Below are 17,529 nucleotides of genomic sequence, written 5' to 3' on the forward strand. Positions count from 1 at the left end.
TTTATACCAACCCACTAGTAGGAACAGACTTTAAGACCAATTCAAATTTCATACATAAGGAAAAATCAATAGGCACTTCATTAGTTAATAAAGAGCATCGGAGTATATCAAGTATAGTAATCTGTCACAAGTTTCACCTACTCTCTGGAGCCTCCCTGCTTGGTCAGTGAGGACTTGTAAATGGGAAAGGTAGGTCACCAGCTCCCACTTGTACCGTGGATTCTCTGTCTGCCCTTTCAAAACTGGCACTCATGTGTCATTCTCAGTCTGCCTTCCTGGCTCAACCTGTTGAATGATGATTTTTACAGCAGGGTCATCTCCATTCTGAAGCACCACAACAGAGGCACACAGTGGTGAGTAGTCAGCACCTGACGATCAGCAACCACACCTGACGGTGATCAGGAAGTGGAAACCCACAGGCCTCCGTGACTCTGGTTCAATCAGACACTTAAGTAGTATATAACACGGTTCACATTCATCGATGCCCCAGGATCTCGGCCCAAGATTCGCGGTTTAATATTAGCAGAGGAAATTTATAGATGTAGGCCTCTCCCACCTGACGCAGGTAAAAAAGGCCTGGTCACAATAGGATCAGTAGAGAACATGGTGTGTTGAAAGCATCACACTACTCGTCCCTCAAATTCAGGACAGGTCCAAGGCCAGTCGCAGGTCAAAGACAAGGCTAGGCCTTTGCACGGATGTATGACGTTACAACGCACACTTTTACAACGCATGCACTTACAACACATTTTTTACAACGCATAATCCATTACAACGCATGACATTACAACGCATGACACTACAACGCATTTTAAAAAAATACCTTTACAACGCATTACCATTACAACACATACTACCTTTACAACGCATACCATTACAACGCATAATATTAAATTACATTTAAGGTAAGTATTAGATAGTATAGGGGTAAAAATTACTATTCTAACTCCAGGGGGTGCAACAGTAGGGTAAGTGTTGGATAGTATAGGGTTAAAATTTACTATTCTAACTCCAGGGGGTGCAACAGTAGGGTAAGTGTTGGATAGTGTAGGGGTAAAAATTACTATTCTAACTCCAGGGGGTGCAACAGTAGGGTAAGTGTTGGATAGTGTAGGGGTAAAAATTACTATTCTAACTCCAGGGGGTGCAACAGTAGGGTAAGTGTTGGATAGTATAGGGGTAAAAATTACTATTCTAACTCCAGGGGGTGCAACAGTAGGGTAAGTGTTGGATAGTATAGGGGTAAAAATTACTATTCTAACTCCAGGGGGTGCATCAGTAGGGTAAGTGTTGGATAGTATAGGGGTAAAAATTACTATTCTAAATCCAGGGGGTGCATCAGTAGGGTAAGTGTTGGATAGTATAGTGTAATATTATGCGTTGTAATGGTATGCGTTGTAATGGTAGTATGCGTTGTAATGGAATGCGTTGTAAAGGTAGTTTTTAAAAATGCGTTGTAATGTCATGCGTTGTAATGTCATGCGTTGTAATGGATTATGCGTTGTAAAAAATGCGTTGTAATGGTAGTGCGTTGTAAAAGTTGCGTTGTAAAGGTTGTTCCCCCCTTTGCACACATGGTAGATACCAGGATACCAGATACTCGCAGTTGAACAGGGCAGAGGACTTCACAGTATACAATGCATAGCACACTCCCACCCCATTATCTTGTCTCATGGGGCAATTAAAAACAAAACCCGTGCAAAGAAAGCTGATCTTCCTGCAAAAGTTATTTCTAGATGTATCACAAAGCAGGGGACTGATGCTTTTGAGAACCTGATCATATGGCTCACTTCAAAAATCAAGATATTGTGACTTATGTGCTTGTATCTGTACTTTACTATTTCGAGCAAGGAGTGGTATATTAGCCTTGCACAAGAAGGCCAATAAGTTCTCTAACTGGCATTCTCCATTACATTTCCCAGCTCCCTTTCCCAACATAGTTGCTTGATAGTGTAGTGAGTAAATAGCTCCAAACTGTTGTTGAATAATAGAAAGCCTTGCCCCCACCACCCCACTTCCAGAATGGCTATAGACTAGGTTGGAGAAAGCTTGATATTTTGCCTCTACCAATAGCAGCATACTTGCCTCTCTGACTTATGTCCTAAGGCATATCCCACATTAGTGCAGCTGATTTTACTTTGAATGCGGACAAAGTACTTGTATTCCTTCTGTTATGTCTAATACAAGTCACATTCTGCACAGTGTGGCATAGAAGATAGTCTCTTTTTATTTTAATTAATCTTTGATGCAGCCGTTAAACTTGTTTTCAGATTTCACTGTTATTTTCCTAAATGTATGTAGATGAAACACAGATTTTGTTTTGAGTCAGGGAAGGGCCTATTCAGTACTTTTAGACCGTTACTCAAAGCATGCTTTTTGTGGTTTAGTGTAAATCCATTCAGCCGTTTTCTAGAAGTTTGGGTTTAGAGATGTGTTTTGGTTATTATTGAAGGTATTAAAAAGTTAGGTATATCTGGGTTTAGAGATGTGCTTTGGTTATTATTGAAGGTATTAAAAAGTTGGGTACATCTGGACGGCTAGCTCCATGGGATCCTGCACTACCAAAATGTAAAAAGAAAACTATAATAATTTCCTCTGATTGGCCAGGGGAGATTTTCTTCTGTTAGCCATTTAGGTACTGTGGGACTAAGCAATCAGATTTGCTTGCCACAAACCAGAAGAACATGTTGCTACTGCCATTACAGAAATCAGCGTCTCTGTACCCATTTCCTGCAAACGTTTTGTAAAATCAGTATTAGAGGGCAGGGTAGGGACACCCTGACCCTCCCGGCACATGGCAGGACCATGCTTGTACTTGAGGGTGAAACTTGTCCAGCAGGTCCCACGGGAATACTGCAGTTCCTGAAAATTAAGTTAATTAAAAAACTAAACAAGAGTTGAGCATTAGAGGCCAGAGGTGAGCTGGGTCCAGGCCCTGCGTACAACCTCAATCTGCGCGCAGTGGGGGCTTGCGTGCCCACTGGGAGCAGGCCCTGCAGCTAACCCCCAGCTCCACATGGCCAAAGGCTGTGTGAAGCAGGCAGTTGGGTGCCAGTAGTGTATTTGGATGTAGGGCATGGCCAGAGGCCAGGCCCTGCCGTCCGCCCCCCACTGCACAAGGCTGAAGAATAATTTGAGATGTCATCAGTGATGTCAATAATGATGTGCTTTAACATGTCATGAGTGTTGTAATATGGTAATTATAAGCAGTGCATGGCATTGACACAAGTTATAGTTATCTCAGTAAAGTATAACTGGTGAATTCCAGTGGAAGTTTGCTTTTAAAATCTTTTTATCGTTTTCGAAACCGAACTTTACCATCACTTTAACCTTTGTTTATTAGTGAAATTCTGTTTTTAAAAAACAATACAAAAAATGAAATGAGGTAAGATCTTATTTACACACTTGACTATCAAATCATGTTAACTTTTGTTTTTTCAATCAAAAAAATATTTATAGAGAGAGAGAGCAACTGCCATTTTAGGACTTGGAAACTCAGTCACATGCCCTGTCAAAAAATGTTTAAAAAAACATATAGTTGGCAGGGTAGGGATACCCTGACCGCCTAGCCTTGATGGGGTGCCCCCCCCCCACAAGCGTTTTCCATTCCAAGTGTCAGGGACCCCATCCCCTGGAGTCTATTAATTTGTCATGGGAGAGGCGTTCTCAAGAAGATCGTGAACGACCGGGTTCAAGTCATTCTTTGAGCACATAGTCTGGTGTGAGCTGATGAGTATTAGCATCGGTCCCCCGATCAGGCTACCCGTTCAAGAGTATCTTCTGTCACAGCAACAGGGGAAGGTCCTGCACCTGAACCTGCACACCCTTCACCTTCAAGCGTGAATTTTGAGAGGTGACAGTTGACAGGGTGTGACCTACCTCCCGAAGTCTGCAAAGCCTCCACCACGTCGGTACATGCCTGATGCTGGTATAAATTTGAGACATGGTGTGCTTCTAGAAAACTCGATCCTGTTTCTGCACCTCTTTCGCAGGTTCTTCTGTTTGTTCTATATTTGGCCCAGCAGGGCTCTGCTTTGGGCATAGTTAAAGGTTATTTATCAGCCATTTCGTCATCTTTGCGGTTGGTGGTCCAAGCCTCTTTGTTCAAGTCACCTATTGTTGCTAGGTTCCACAAAAGCTTGCAACGTATGTTTATTCCAAGACCATTCATCTTGCCCCAGTGGGATTTAAACCATGTTTTGACTTTTTTAATATGTGCTCCTTTTGAGCCTCTACACAATTGCCCCCATCAGTTATTGACCATCAAAACAGCCATTTTGGTGTTCATAACATTGGCTAGGAGGGTCAGCGAATTGCAGGCACTTTTTGCTGACCCTCCCTACACCATCTTTTACCTGGACAAACCAATACTCCGGACATGAGCCTCCTTCCTTCTGAAGGTTGTGACTCGTATCCATGTAGGCCAAAACATCACCCTATCTACCTTCTTTGCTCCACCTTACCCTCCAAAGAGGAGGAGAGACTCCACCTTCTGAATCTAAATAGAGTGGTGGTGTTCTACGTTGATTACACAAAAGAGGTTTGGGTGGACAATCAATTCTTTGTGGGGTACATAGGTGCCAGGAAAGGGAAGGCTGTGCAGAAATGGACCATCTCTCGGTGGATTGTTCTCTACATCAAATTCTGCTACGCATTGGCCAACAAGCAGATCCCGTAGGGCTTGTGTGCTCATTCCCCCAGAGAAAAAGGTGTGACCATTGCGTTAGCCCATGGAGTCCCTGTCTTGGACATCTGTCAGGCACCAATGTGGGCATCTCTGCACAGGTTTACCAAGCACTACTGTCTGGACAGTCAGATCCGTCATGATGGGCACTTTACCTGTTCAGTCCTAGAGGACTTTCTAGGTTAAATGACTTCACAGACCCACCTCTTGGGAGCTATTGCTTGGGTATCTATTCTAAGGTAAGGATTCTGCAGCTATAGGTCTCGGTCAGATGATCAAGTAACTTACGTTCGGTAACACCTTATCTGATAGATACTTTGTCTAGCTGCAGATTCCTTACCTGCCCTTCCATCCTCTCCTCTCTGCAAGTTGATTACAGTGTAAAGGTCACCCTTCTAAGGGCCTTAGAATTTCACACCAGTAGTCAGTCTTCTTCTTGGGTCCGCGCTCCTGGCGTGAAAAGTCGGGAAAGTAACTGATGTCGGCGCGCCAGGTTGGCGTTTCTATCGGTGCTGTGCGCATCATTTCCGGCGCGGACAATGCTGAGGTGGAATGCCTCTTTGCTGTATGTTTTCCTGTTAAACTATGGAAAAATGTGTTTAGCCATGCCAAAAAAGCCCCATAATTAAATGTTATCTTTTGTTTATTTTGTAGACGATGTATTCAAATTGTGCATAAGGTTCTTTGTTACCAAAAGAAATGCCGGGTGAGGTTGCATTATACGTGGCGGGAACTTTGGTCAGGTAATCTCTTAAAATTATTTTGTTTGTTTAACCTGGCTCTTCTATATTATCTGTGTCACTTTTTAAAAACCACTGTACAATGTACTGTATTTGGTGACGGGTCTTTTCATATCACTGCCCTCTCATTTTAAACTTCAATCTGGAAGAAATGCAATTGTATTTTTTTCCCTGTTAGTTACGTATATGCATGTTTGTCTCTGATTCTAAAGAGGGTGAACCCAGCAACAAAGAAACAGAGGTATACAAAATTAGGGGTACGTGGATGGAGGACACCAGTGGTTGAGGGAGGGGAGGCAGACAGGACAATGAGATTACCAACTGAGTGTGCATCTTCCATCTGGGTGCACTTGGATACGTTGTTGTTTGAAGAGAGGAATCCTCCGTCCCTTCCTGAAAACCGGGAGTGAGGAACTTATTGAGGTGGAAGTTTGAGGCTCTAGGAATTTGCAAAGATAAGGTTTGCTGTCTTGTCATGTCATCCCTGCATTTTTTTTTTATCTTGAGCCTATTGATTTTACTATACAAAGTGTTGCGTAACCGAGCATAATTCTTGCTCTTTAGCTTTGACCAAAAACATTCTTTGACCAGGTTGTAGGTGATGCAGCACACCTTATACAGGAGAGGTTTGAGTGAGAACCTTTGGAGGTATTTAAGGTCAGATGAGATTCTGCCAAACTTCTTGAGACTTTATCCGCAAGACAGCAGCTTGGACACATTTCAGTGAGATGGGATGGGATTCTGAGACTTTGCTGAGCAGGGCATCGCTTCTGTGGAGGAGAGATAGGACCATGACAGCTGTGCTGAAGTCTGTTAGGAGAAGAACTTTGACTTTGTGAGCTTGATTAGTTCTTCCAGTCAAGTTGTGATTTTTTTAGATGTGCGTTCTGAACCTCAGGGTGATGTTGATGTGAATTAAAATGTAGTTTCAATTCAGTTGATAGAGAGGAAGTCATATCTGCAGTTGTTCTGAACCCCCATGCAAGCGGAGCAGCAAACGCTAGGGCAAGCGGCAGTTCATCATTGTGTTGGTGCTTTGTCTTCATATGTGATTTTCAGTTCATGATGTTGTCCTGCAGCTTCCCTAGGAAACTAGTGAACATCTTCGCAAAAGCAAACAGCAGTAGTTGTAGAATGTACACAGCCTTGCAAGAGTAAGCTTTCAGGGCTCGCCTCGTTGACCACCAAATAGAAAAATCCAGTCGGGTTTCCCAGTGATTAACAAATGTGTGAATAATTCATAATGGAATTCAATCTATACCTATATATTCACTGTTGATGTAATCATAATCTGACTGGATGTTACTGTTCCATGTACCGAAGCGCCCAGTACTACTCTCGCTAACCCATGACACAGGTGTGTTGTAGTAAGATCTCTTATAAAGAATGATCTGTCTGCGGGTACTGTACTTACCTGTGTATTTGTCCTTGGAGGAGCTAGGCTTAACAACCACTGGTTTCTCTCTCTATACCTTCTAGATGTAGATTACAGTTTATTGGTTAAAAGAGTGGCTGTAGATACAAATAGTACAATGTTCAAAGGTGACACTTTTGCAAGAGTGATTTCTGGTATTTAGCCTGCTAAGCGCCCACCTTTTGCCCTCCATGGCCACCCTATGCCTGTTTTAGCCATAGAAGGCCTGGATTGTTTATAATTTGATCTTATGCACACACGCATATGTGCGCATGCTTTGTCTCCCAACAATCACAATATGCTCGCAGTTGTATGGTAGCTTATACCGCCTGACTGACCATCTCTGTGTGATCAGAAATCCTCTTCTGCTCCATTTTAAACCTTACTAGAATGAGGCACTGAATTAACCTACTTCTCTCAGCCTCTATATCTTGAATTCAGACTCTGACACTACAGGTGTTGCGTATATTAAATTCTTACACAATATTTCTCTTATGAGGCTGTTTTAACTATGAATCCGTTTGGGGCAAATGAATCCGTTCTTTACCTGGTAAATCCACTTTTAGAGCACAAGGAACACTAGTGCCCTCCCTGTAATCATGAAAGCGCGGGGTCCTCTCTCGTACTGAAGTAATCCACCTCATAACTGAGCGACTTCCCTCAGAAGTCCACATCCGAGCATCATTCCTCGCCCCAGAGGGACAATCGCGCCCATTCTGTGGGGCCCATTCTCTCTCTGTGCTAGTACAGGGTCCGGATCATGCACAAGGAGAGTAAGGCCCTTTGCCAGGGCCGGTTTTATTTCCCAGTCCGGCCCTGGATCCACCTCATAACTGAGCGACTTCCCTTAGAAGTCCACCTCCGAGCATCATTCCTCGCCCCAGACGGACAATCGTGCCCATTCTGTGGGGTCCATTCCCTCTCTGTGCTAGTACAGGGTCTCGATCATCCACAAGGAGAATAAGGCCCTTTGCCAGGGCCAGTTTTGGTTCCCAGTCCGGCCCTGGATCCTCCTCATAACTGAGCGACTTCCCTTAGAAGTCCACAACCGAGCATCATTCCTCACCCCAGAGGGACAATCGCGCCCATTCTGTGGGGTCCATTCTCTCTCTGTGCTAGTACAGGGTCCGGATCATGCACAAGGAGAGTAAGGCCCATTGCCAGGGCCGGTTTTGGTTCCCAGTCCGGCCCTGGATCCACCTCATAACTGAGCGACTTCCCTCAGAAGTCCACATCCGAGCATCATTCCTCGCTCCAGACGGACAATCGCACTCATTCTGTGGGGTCCATTCTCTGGGGTCCATTCTCTCTCTGTGCTACTACAGGGTCCGGATCATGCACAAGGAGAGTAAGGCCCTTTGCCAAGGCCGGTTTTGGTTCCCAGTCCGGCCCTGGATCCACCTCATAACTGAGCGACTTCCCTCAGAAGTCCACCTCCGAGCATCATTCCTCGCCCCAGTCGGACAATCGCGCCCATTCTGTGGGGTCCATTCTCTCTCTCTGTGCTACTACAGGGTCCGGATCATGCACAAGGAGAGTAAGGCCCTTTGCCAGGGCCAGTTTTGGTTCCCAGTCCGGCCCTGGATCCTCCTCATAACTGAGCGACTTCCCTTAGAAGTCCACAACCGAGCATCATTCCTCACCCCAGAGGGACAATCGCGCCCATTCTGTGGGGTCCATTCTCTCTCTGTGCTAGTACACGGTCCGGATCATGCACAAGGAGAGTAAGGCCCTTTGCCAGGGCCAGTTTTGGTTCCCAGTCCGGCCCTGGATCCACCTCATAACTGAGCGACTTCCCTCAGAGGTCCACATCCGAGCATCATTCCTCACCCCAGAGGGACAATCGCGCCCATTCTGTGGGGTCCATTCTCTGGGGTCCATACTCTCTCTCTGTGCTAGTACAGGGTCCGGCTCATGCACAAGGAGAGTAAGGCCCTCGTCAAGCGCGGCTCTTAATTCCAAGGGATCTGTGCGTGCCTCGTCGAAATTATTCATATTTTACTTTCAACCGGTGTTTAAAGTTGCTAAAAAGTAAGCCGAAAACTCCAGGTAAAAGCCCCACCCAAAAATGATGGTTCATGAGTGCAGGGCACGCATTATTACAGATGCCACTCCCATCACAGCTGTACCGGCTGTTGAGAGCTGGCATTGCTAAATATTTGCGTCCCCGAGAGCTCATAAATAATAATAGCCTGTAGAAGCTAAAAGTTGAAAAATAAAAAATGGTTTCGGAAATCAGTCTGAATTAACTGCAAATGAACAGTCTCCTGTAGCTGCTGTGGTACAGTGGGTAGCATTAGATTAAAATCGACCACTAAGTCACCCTATTACCCTTATCATTAATGCTGCCACTGTGCCAGGCTGTATGTGAGTACCTTACACTGCTGTCAGCTCGTATCTTTGCATAGAGCCAGTCTTCAGTCCGCTCATGCTGAGCAGCTGCGCTGCTGCTGAAAATGCACGGGCCTCTGAAATCCAAATAGAAATGTTATATTTGATTTCATCTACGTATTAGCGCTTCCTGAGTGTTCTCAATCATTATACAAACGGTGGCAGTAAAAATATTGTGGCAATAAAAATATACTGGTGTTATTATGCCTTCCAGTCGTGAAAGAACTCGAGATCAGCAAACGTGTTTAATGATGGTTCATGTAAGTCTTCATTAATTCTCATTGTACTCATGAACACTCTTATTAAAGCTGTGCTTGTATCATTGAAGCCTCCACGTGGTGCGGCATTTACAAATGACAGTCCCAAAGATGTTGCACTGAAGATAAGATATAGGGGTCGATTAACAAAAAAACAAAAAAATCTACCCTCAGATTATTACATCTACCTCTGAGTGTAGATTCACTACTTTTTGGAACTCACAAAGATTTCCAGGAGTCCACAAGGAAAAGCTGCCCTATGCGTAGGTTTCCATGTAGATTCCTGGAAAAAAACGTGATTTTGAAATCCGGATCCCATTTCTGCGTCCTCCGTAGTAAGGATCTCCCTGCAGAAGGAATTAAATTCCCTGTGGAAATGCACTTGTTTGCTTTTAGATGTTCGTACAGTGCAACTGTTTCCCTGAGAAGAAAGCTGGGGATGTGTCATTCCTCTTCCCACCCTGAAAAGGGTATTTTCACAAGTATTGTGCTGGAGTAAAAATGTGATGGTTTACTCCTACCAGAAATCCCTTTATGAACTCCTTTCCGCCGTGAAGTAAGGTGAATTCAATCGTAATATGTTTTCAACCAAATGTAAATAGGTCCCAGTGTTTAGTGTTCCAAAGAGTGGGTTTAGGTGACTGATCATTCTGTAATGGTTTGTGAGATATTGACCTTCTCTTGCAGTCTTTGCTAAGGGCATTTACTGTCCTGGAGGATATCGATCCGGCCTGCTTCAGTGCATCGATCTATGTGCTTGCTCAGATTTTAGAATATGTTAACAATTTAAGATAAACCAGTTGATCCATTTCCTTGTCTCTTGCCGGTTTCCATAGCATCCAACTTGTGAGAGGGGGTTAATAGCCTGCATTGTGTTTTGAAAGTTTGAAAATGTGTTTGCTAGTTTAAAGCAAGGTCAAATTTGAAACAAGCATTGGCAAAGCCAGTAGGTTTCGCCTTTGCAAGATCAATTGGCTTTGTCAATGTTTTTCGACAAGCTGCACAGCAGCGCGGGCAGCTGTGCAACATGACTTAAAGTAAAGAAATAAAAGTGCTATGACGTGGCCAGCATCGACCATGCCATATCGCTTTTCTTTCCTTTAAGCGATGCTGCACACACTGCGTTGCAATATGTCTAAAAAAACATTAACCAAAGCCAAATAGCACTCTCATCCGTGAGAGCTATTTGACTTTGTTTTTTGTGGCGGGCAGGAGTGTTGGCGGTGCAGGGGGAACATTGGGGGTGGGGCATCAACACAAGGGATATCGGGAGGAGATGCACTGGGGAGGCAAGCATCTTGACGGTGGTGTCGCAGGGGCGGGAGTGAGCAGCAACATAGCAGAGGGCAGGGGGAGTGCAGGTGGGCAAGCATTACGAGGGAGGTGTGGGGAGAATGGAGAGAGCAGCCACACAGATAGCGGAAGGAAGGGGGGTTTGGGGCTAGAGCATGGACTGTGGAAGGAGGGAGGGACTGGAGACACATGCACTAGTGCAAAAGCATTTAAAAAAGGTACCTGCAGGAGCGTGGGGCCAGTGGAAGGGCACTCGCGAAGCTGTACTTGGTCCATGTTCCACGGCAGGAATGAACCCTGAAGCTCCAGTGGTGGCGAGAAGGAGGCAGTGATGAATAAGAAGCAAGGAAACAAGAGTGACGTTGAAACCAACCAATGGTAAGTAATGGGCTGAATCTAAGCTCATTTTAGGATTTTTTTTAGTTAGCAAAAGATTTTGCTGTCAGCGCATGAGTGTTCTCTCAGGCGAAACATAAATATGACATTTCTCACCCTCTATATCCTCAAAGTGGAAATCCTGTGTAAAATGATTCAAACCGTAGCCACAAACACCCATCTGACATGCAGTCTAGGGAGTAAACTGCAGGCAGATACTGTGTGTTTACTGTACTTTTTGATTCCATATCCTAACTGTAATAAAGGTAAACTTAGTAATTCCTCGTCTGCTTATAGTGAGCACTCTTTCGGAAACTTAAAACGCCACTAATAGTGTTGATAATACCTTAGAGTGTGGGTCTCCTCCTTCCTTATCTTCACTCGGATCTGGATCACTATTCCCAACTTAATCTTTCACTTTGGGATAAGTTCATCTCCAGTGTAGGGAATGTGGTTCCTAAAATTAATCGTGCATGTTCATGGCGCCCTCTGATGCCAAAGTGGCCCTGCTTCACACAGAGATGCATATTGCTTAAAAAATATTTTGGGAACAGAAGACCTGCCCTCTGGAAGTTTAGCTTCACTTTAGTGGGGTAGCCAACCACATTCAGAATTTACCCCATAACCTTTTCGGTTTGGCACATTTAATATTGCTTATTTGACCCTGATGACAAGTGTGTGATGATAGAGGCTTCAACATTACCTCAGTTTGAACGGCAGACCTTTATAACCTCCTCTGTACATGGTGGGTATCCGTGTGTTGTGCAGCTACCAAAGGTGAACTAATTTGTATGCACAGAAGCACCTCTGTACAATCACTGCTATAGAAGAACCCCCGAGTCAAGTTTAATGCCATAAACAAGCTCACAAACGTTCTCCCGCCTTATACCCCAGTCTTGGGTAACCCAGAGTTCTATTACAGGACTAGATGTGGAGTCATCCTAGAATTGGCAGAAAGAGTGATGTATTTACATTGGGGTTATGTTTAAAAAAAGGAAGATGAAGATTTTTGATAAAATCAAGAAAGATTATGAATTATAATGAAAAAGATTATGGATTATAGCGATGTAGAAAGGTACCACCATACACAAGTTTGAAACGGGGCAGTGAATCCACTGAATAATGAATGAAGGAATGAATGAATACTTTTTTATATAGCGCATGGCTACCCTAGAGCATCCCAGCGCTGTAAGACCTGAAGGAACTTAGAGGGCAGTGTTAAACAAAAATGTCTTTAGTTGCTTCCTGAAAGCGATATGATTTGATTCATACCTGATATTATCAGGGAGTTTATTCCAACCTTTCGCCGCTTGGACAGAGTAGCCGGCCGCCCATCCGGGCCAACTTCACCCTGGGAACTACAAGCAGATTTCGTTGATTGGATCTAAGAGATCTGACTGATTGATGACGATGAAACAGAGGATCCAAAATGGAAGGGCCCATATTGTGAATGGACTTGTGTGCCAGACACATAGCCTTAAACACAATCCTATCCTGAATTGGAAGCCAATGGAGAGATCGAATTGAGGCCTTTGCTGAGCATCGTTTGGGAACTTTCATGAGCAAGCGGGCTGCGCAGTTCTGCACAGCTTGCAGAGTTTTTATAGTAGCTGCTGATGTCCCCAGATAGATAGCATTAGCATAGTCCAGTCGCGAAAGAATCAGCGACTGGACCAATACACGTCTAGCTTCGAAGGGAAGAAGGTCTAGGACTTTTTTTAGGGATCTCATCAAACCATAACAGGTTGCGGCCACCTTATTAGCCTGATGTTGGAAATTCAGGGTGGAATCCATCCAGACCCCCAAGCTTTTTATTTTGGTCTTAGGCTTCGGAGGGGGTCCCAGACAGTTCGCCACCAGGGGTCCAAGTTGATTGGGGCTTTATAGCCCAACATCATGATGTCCGTTTTGGCTCCATTTAGCTTTAAGCACGACGAGGTCATCCATTCAAGGACTTTGGTGAGACACGGGGTTAGATTGTTGATCCCCTGATATAGATCATCGTCCCTCACCAAGGAAACAACCAGCTGCGTGTCATCGGCATAGGTGACAAGCTGGATTCCCCAAGGAAGCACCACATCAGCCAGCGGTCTCATATAAATGTTAAATAGTGTAGGGCTGAGTGATGATCCCTGGGGAACGCCGTGACTCAATTGCAGCTGGCTTGATGACACCTCATCCTCAAAAACGGAGAAGTATCTGTCTGATAAAAAAGAGTGCAGCCATTTGAGAGCCAATCCTGAAACCCCTGCAAGGCGAAGCCGATGCAACAAGAGAGAGTGGTTTACAGTATCGAAGGCTGCGCTGAGGTCCAGTAGGACCACCGCAGCGCAGCCTCCCGCATCCACAATACTCCTAGTTGCCTCGACTACCGCAACCAGCGCCGTTTCGGTTCCTTGCTTGGCTCTGAATCCAGTCTGGGTGGGGTGTAGAGAGCCCGAAGACTCAACAAATGAAGAGAGGGCCTGGTTGACGTGCTTTTCAGCTATTTTGCTAAGACTAGGTAGTAGCGAAATAGGCCTATAATTGGCCAGAATAAGTTAGTGGCAACACATAAGGTGACTGTTGCGGCCCGTTTGATCACTTGGTATAAACCTCTCTGCATCAAAGTGCATAGATTATAACCTGCCAACTTTGTTCTGACTACCCTGGGAATTAGAAATGATGTTCCACCTTGTCCTGTGAGTTTAAATGTAATAGACAGTGTGCATATTCCACTAGAGCCTATTTGTACACTTGAACCGACTAAGTGCGGTGCGCCCAAGATCAAACCATGATTGCTCAAGGGCACACAGTGTCAAGCCGTGATCACATGGTGGGCCAAGATCATGCATCACTGAGACCAAGGCCAAAGTCAGTTTTCCCCTAAAAGCACATAGTCCTGCACGTACTGCAGTTCTCTACATCGGACACATTTGTGCTAAAGGTCCAGAGACAGAGTAATGACGGTCCAACCTAATCTGTCTCTGTGCAGTGGACTGCACAGATACCCCAGATGGTCAACACAGCGGACTAGTTAATCATTGTTTTCCTGTGCCACAGTGCAGAGTCAGTCTGCACATGTGATACATTTTAAGCAGACTATTAAATGAACCATTCGTGAATGCAAGGGCAAATAGAATACTTTATAAAAATGTCCCTTATCACTACCCAGACCTACCACTAAGCCCCCCTGCCCACAGGCTCCTAGCTCACTTGGGTGAGTGCCAGCAGTTATTTTTCCCAATAAAAAAACTGCTTCGACCGGAACTAGCCAGGGCATAGCACAACCACTGCGTAATTTTCACGATTTAACCAGCCCCAACTCGGTGGGCACCGTTGGACGTCACCCTTCGGGTGCTTACTGAAAAGAAGTCACTCCTGACAGAACTCCCGCCTGCGAGAAGCCCCGGCTCCGAGAACCGCGAGAGTTTCATCAGCGGCGAATATGCTGCATACAGAGGTCGGAAACCTAGCATGGCAAACCTCTGGCCTCTCACTATTCCTTTCATTTATGGCCGCCGAGGCCAGCACCTGCCTGTTACCGGGCCATTATTTTACTTTTTGCTCTTGGAAACTTTGCCTTGAAATGCATTGCCTCTTGCTGATTGACAGCCGGGCTATCAGTTGTTGGCAGTGTCGCCCAGTAATTGGTTGCAGCGCACATAGATGCCGAAATAGACTGCAGCTTACTGCGCCTCGGGGAGTTTTGTTCCATTAGCTTGTAATAGCGATTCGGTTTTTCAGCTGCGTAAACTTCGCCTTGCTGAGTGACTCTAGGATTTCTCGTCTGTCAGTCACTGTAGGATAAATCATTCCATCCGGCTACCCTGCTCTTTGGGGTTTCCTGTGCTTCAGCTGCAGATTACGTAAATAAAGTTTATAGCAGAGCATTTTCTGATCAACCAGGCACCAGCAAAATATATATATATATATGTAAGTTTTTATTTTCATTCGTTTCTTTAACTCTTGACTGATTTTCTTAATCAAGGTGCTTTTTCAAATGTATTTTCAGTTGAATTTGTGCGGAAACAGTTCACTTCCTGTGCGATTTAAGGGCCTGACATGTTAGCACAGTGATTCCATATTGCTGCTTCCAATACATGGCCCTTGTCAGTAGGATCTGGGATTCATTCATATGTAACATGGTATTTGGGGTCATGAGGGACACCGACATTTGCGGGCTGGTGTCACAAGGGTGCTGGTGACCACAGAGAGTGGAAAGACACTTCCAGTAAAAAGTCCTGCTGGTAGCTGGGCCCAGGGTAGAATTGTTACTGCTGTTAACACAGGTGGTTGTAATCGGCTTCCAATAATTGAATGGTGTCATGAATGTCATCATGTAGCTTGGTATGGGTGTTTCAGATTAGGGCATATAACAAAGAAGAGTTTGATTTGATTTGATTAGATCCGATTTAATTTTTATAAAGCGCAACAATTACCCGAAGGCCTCAAGGCGCTTTAGCCGACATCCAAAACTAAACCGTGTCCACTGACCCACCATATTAAATAATAGGACGAAATGCTGCCTGTATAGTGTAGAGCCAGGTTTTAAGTGTCTTTCTAAAAGGCAACAGCTCTGTGATCGCGGCGAGGCACTGCGGAAGGGAGGTCCAGAGTCTGCCCGCGGTGACCGAGAAGGCTCTCCCTCCCCATTTCGTCTTTCGGGTCCAAGGCACAGAGGCCAAATTACGGTGTGTCGAGCGAAGGTTTCTTGCTCGAGTGTGCCAATGAAACATCTCTTTAATCCCAGCAGGGCTGGGGAGATAGAGGGTCTTGTGCACAGTACAGATAGTTTTAAATATAATGCGTTTTCTAATAGGGAGCCAATGCAGAGCACACAGGCCAGCAGCAGCTGACTGCCGCCTCGGAATATCAAAGTTCGCTCCGGCAAGGGCATTCTGTGCCGCCTGCAGTTTCTGCTGAGTGCTGATATTGCATATGAACTAAAGGAAATTACAATAGTCCAATATAGACCAGGGCTAATGTGACCCGCTTTCGCGCCGGCAATGGGATAAAAAGAAACCTTTTCCTAAGCATCTCTACAAGCCACAAGCAGGTTGACAAGATCATTAAGTATGAGTTTGGTGTCTAAAATGACCCCAAGATTTTCTGCCTTGTCGACTGGAAAGGAACAGGTGCCCCTAGGTGCCCGGCCACCAGTTAATATTCCAGCGTGAGCTTTGCATCCCAAAGAGTAGTATTTCGGTTTTATCACTATTTAGCTAAAAAAAAGTCCTTCCCATCCAGTCACACTCCAGTGTATACCCTAGATCAATTGTAATCTATCGATCAAGTGTAAGGCATTTTTTTGTTTGCCACGAAATTAGCGAATGTGCAAAATCAGAGCCAGTTCTACAAAGATTTGAAACTTTTTAAAAAGGAAAAATCAGTTACCCACCTCAGAATATTTTGTTCTTATATTGCCTACCAAGATTGACCGCGCTATTTGAAGACTGCAGAACATTACAGCAATCCGGTTGTAACACATTTTTATGAGGTGTTCACCATCCTTTTCCAAACCTCTAGGCTGGATTGAAAAGTACAGATTCTTTCTCGAGACAACCATGTAAGGACAAATTAGACTAAATATTTTCAATAAATATTCGTCTTAGACGTCGTTCCCTCCCAGAATGATTTAGAAAACCTTTTACTGAGTTAGTAATGTTCTCTCACGTCGACTACTTCATTCCTCTGCTTTTAATTTGGTTCTCATACTATGGCAATACTGTACTGGCAAAACCTAGTAACCACTAGTCACTCTCAGCTTCTAGTTCACTTTAGGTTTAAATCTTTTTATTGGTTTGAAAGACAAAAAGGACAACACACGATGCATCAGGCAATGGTGCCCGCTTTGTTGGTCGTAGGCAATTGAAACGCTACATAGTGCAATCAGAACAGTCAAGAAAAAACAACCCGACATTCCCCCACCCCCTTGACCCACCCCTGTTGTTACCAAGGAAGTATCTGAGGCCAACAGCAAGCAAATTAGCGGCCCTGGGGCTGAGTGGAATCTTGCGATAATGCAGTAAGTCGCAAGAGGCGCATGTACCTAGGGCAGGTGAGTTTGCAGAATTCAGAGCATAGGAGGGCAATGAAAGTTTGCCACAGATCCGGAAAGGAGGCTCCGTCACCCTGGAGAGAGAAAGAGATGCGCTCCATGCCCAACACGTATCATAGCCTGTGCAGCCACCCCTGTATCAAAGGTGCCCTCTCCGAGCCCTATGTTGACAGTGTATTCTGTAGAACCGCCCCTAGGGCGATACTCATCTGCTTCCCTTTGCGTGATTTGAGGGGAAATGTTAGTCTATCAGATACGCCTAAGATAATGTATTCTGGAAATCGTAGGATACTAGTATCGAAGTGGAGGTCTATTTCATCCAAGACTTGTGTCCA

The 17,529-nt window shown here is 44.9% G+C and overlaps 1 protein-coding gene across 2 annotated transcripts in view; it reads left to right on the forward strand.

Moving 5' to 3' along the window:
• Positions 1-17,529, forward strand: part of ARMH3 (armadillo like helical domain containing 3) — a 772,183-nt gene that overhangs the window by 525,160 nt on the left and 229,494 nt on the right. For both annotated transcript variants that reach the window (XM_085606447.1, XM_085606449.1), the window contains one exon: positions 5,339-5,427. In XM_085606447.1, the coding sequence (XP_085462573.1) occupies positions 5,339-5,427 (89 nt within the window). The remainder of the gene's footprint in view (positions 1-5,338; positions 5,428-17,529) is intronic.

Source organism: Triturus cristatus, chromosome 1_2 (assembly GCF_964204655.1).
Source record: "Triturus cristatus chromosome 1_2, aTriCri1.1, whole genome shotgun sequence".
Lineage (NCBI taxonomy): Eukaryota > Metazoa > Chordata > Amphibia > Caudata > Salamandridae > Triturus > Triturus cristatus.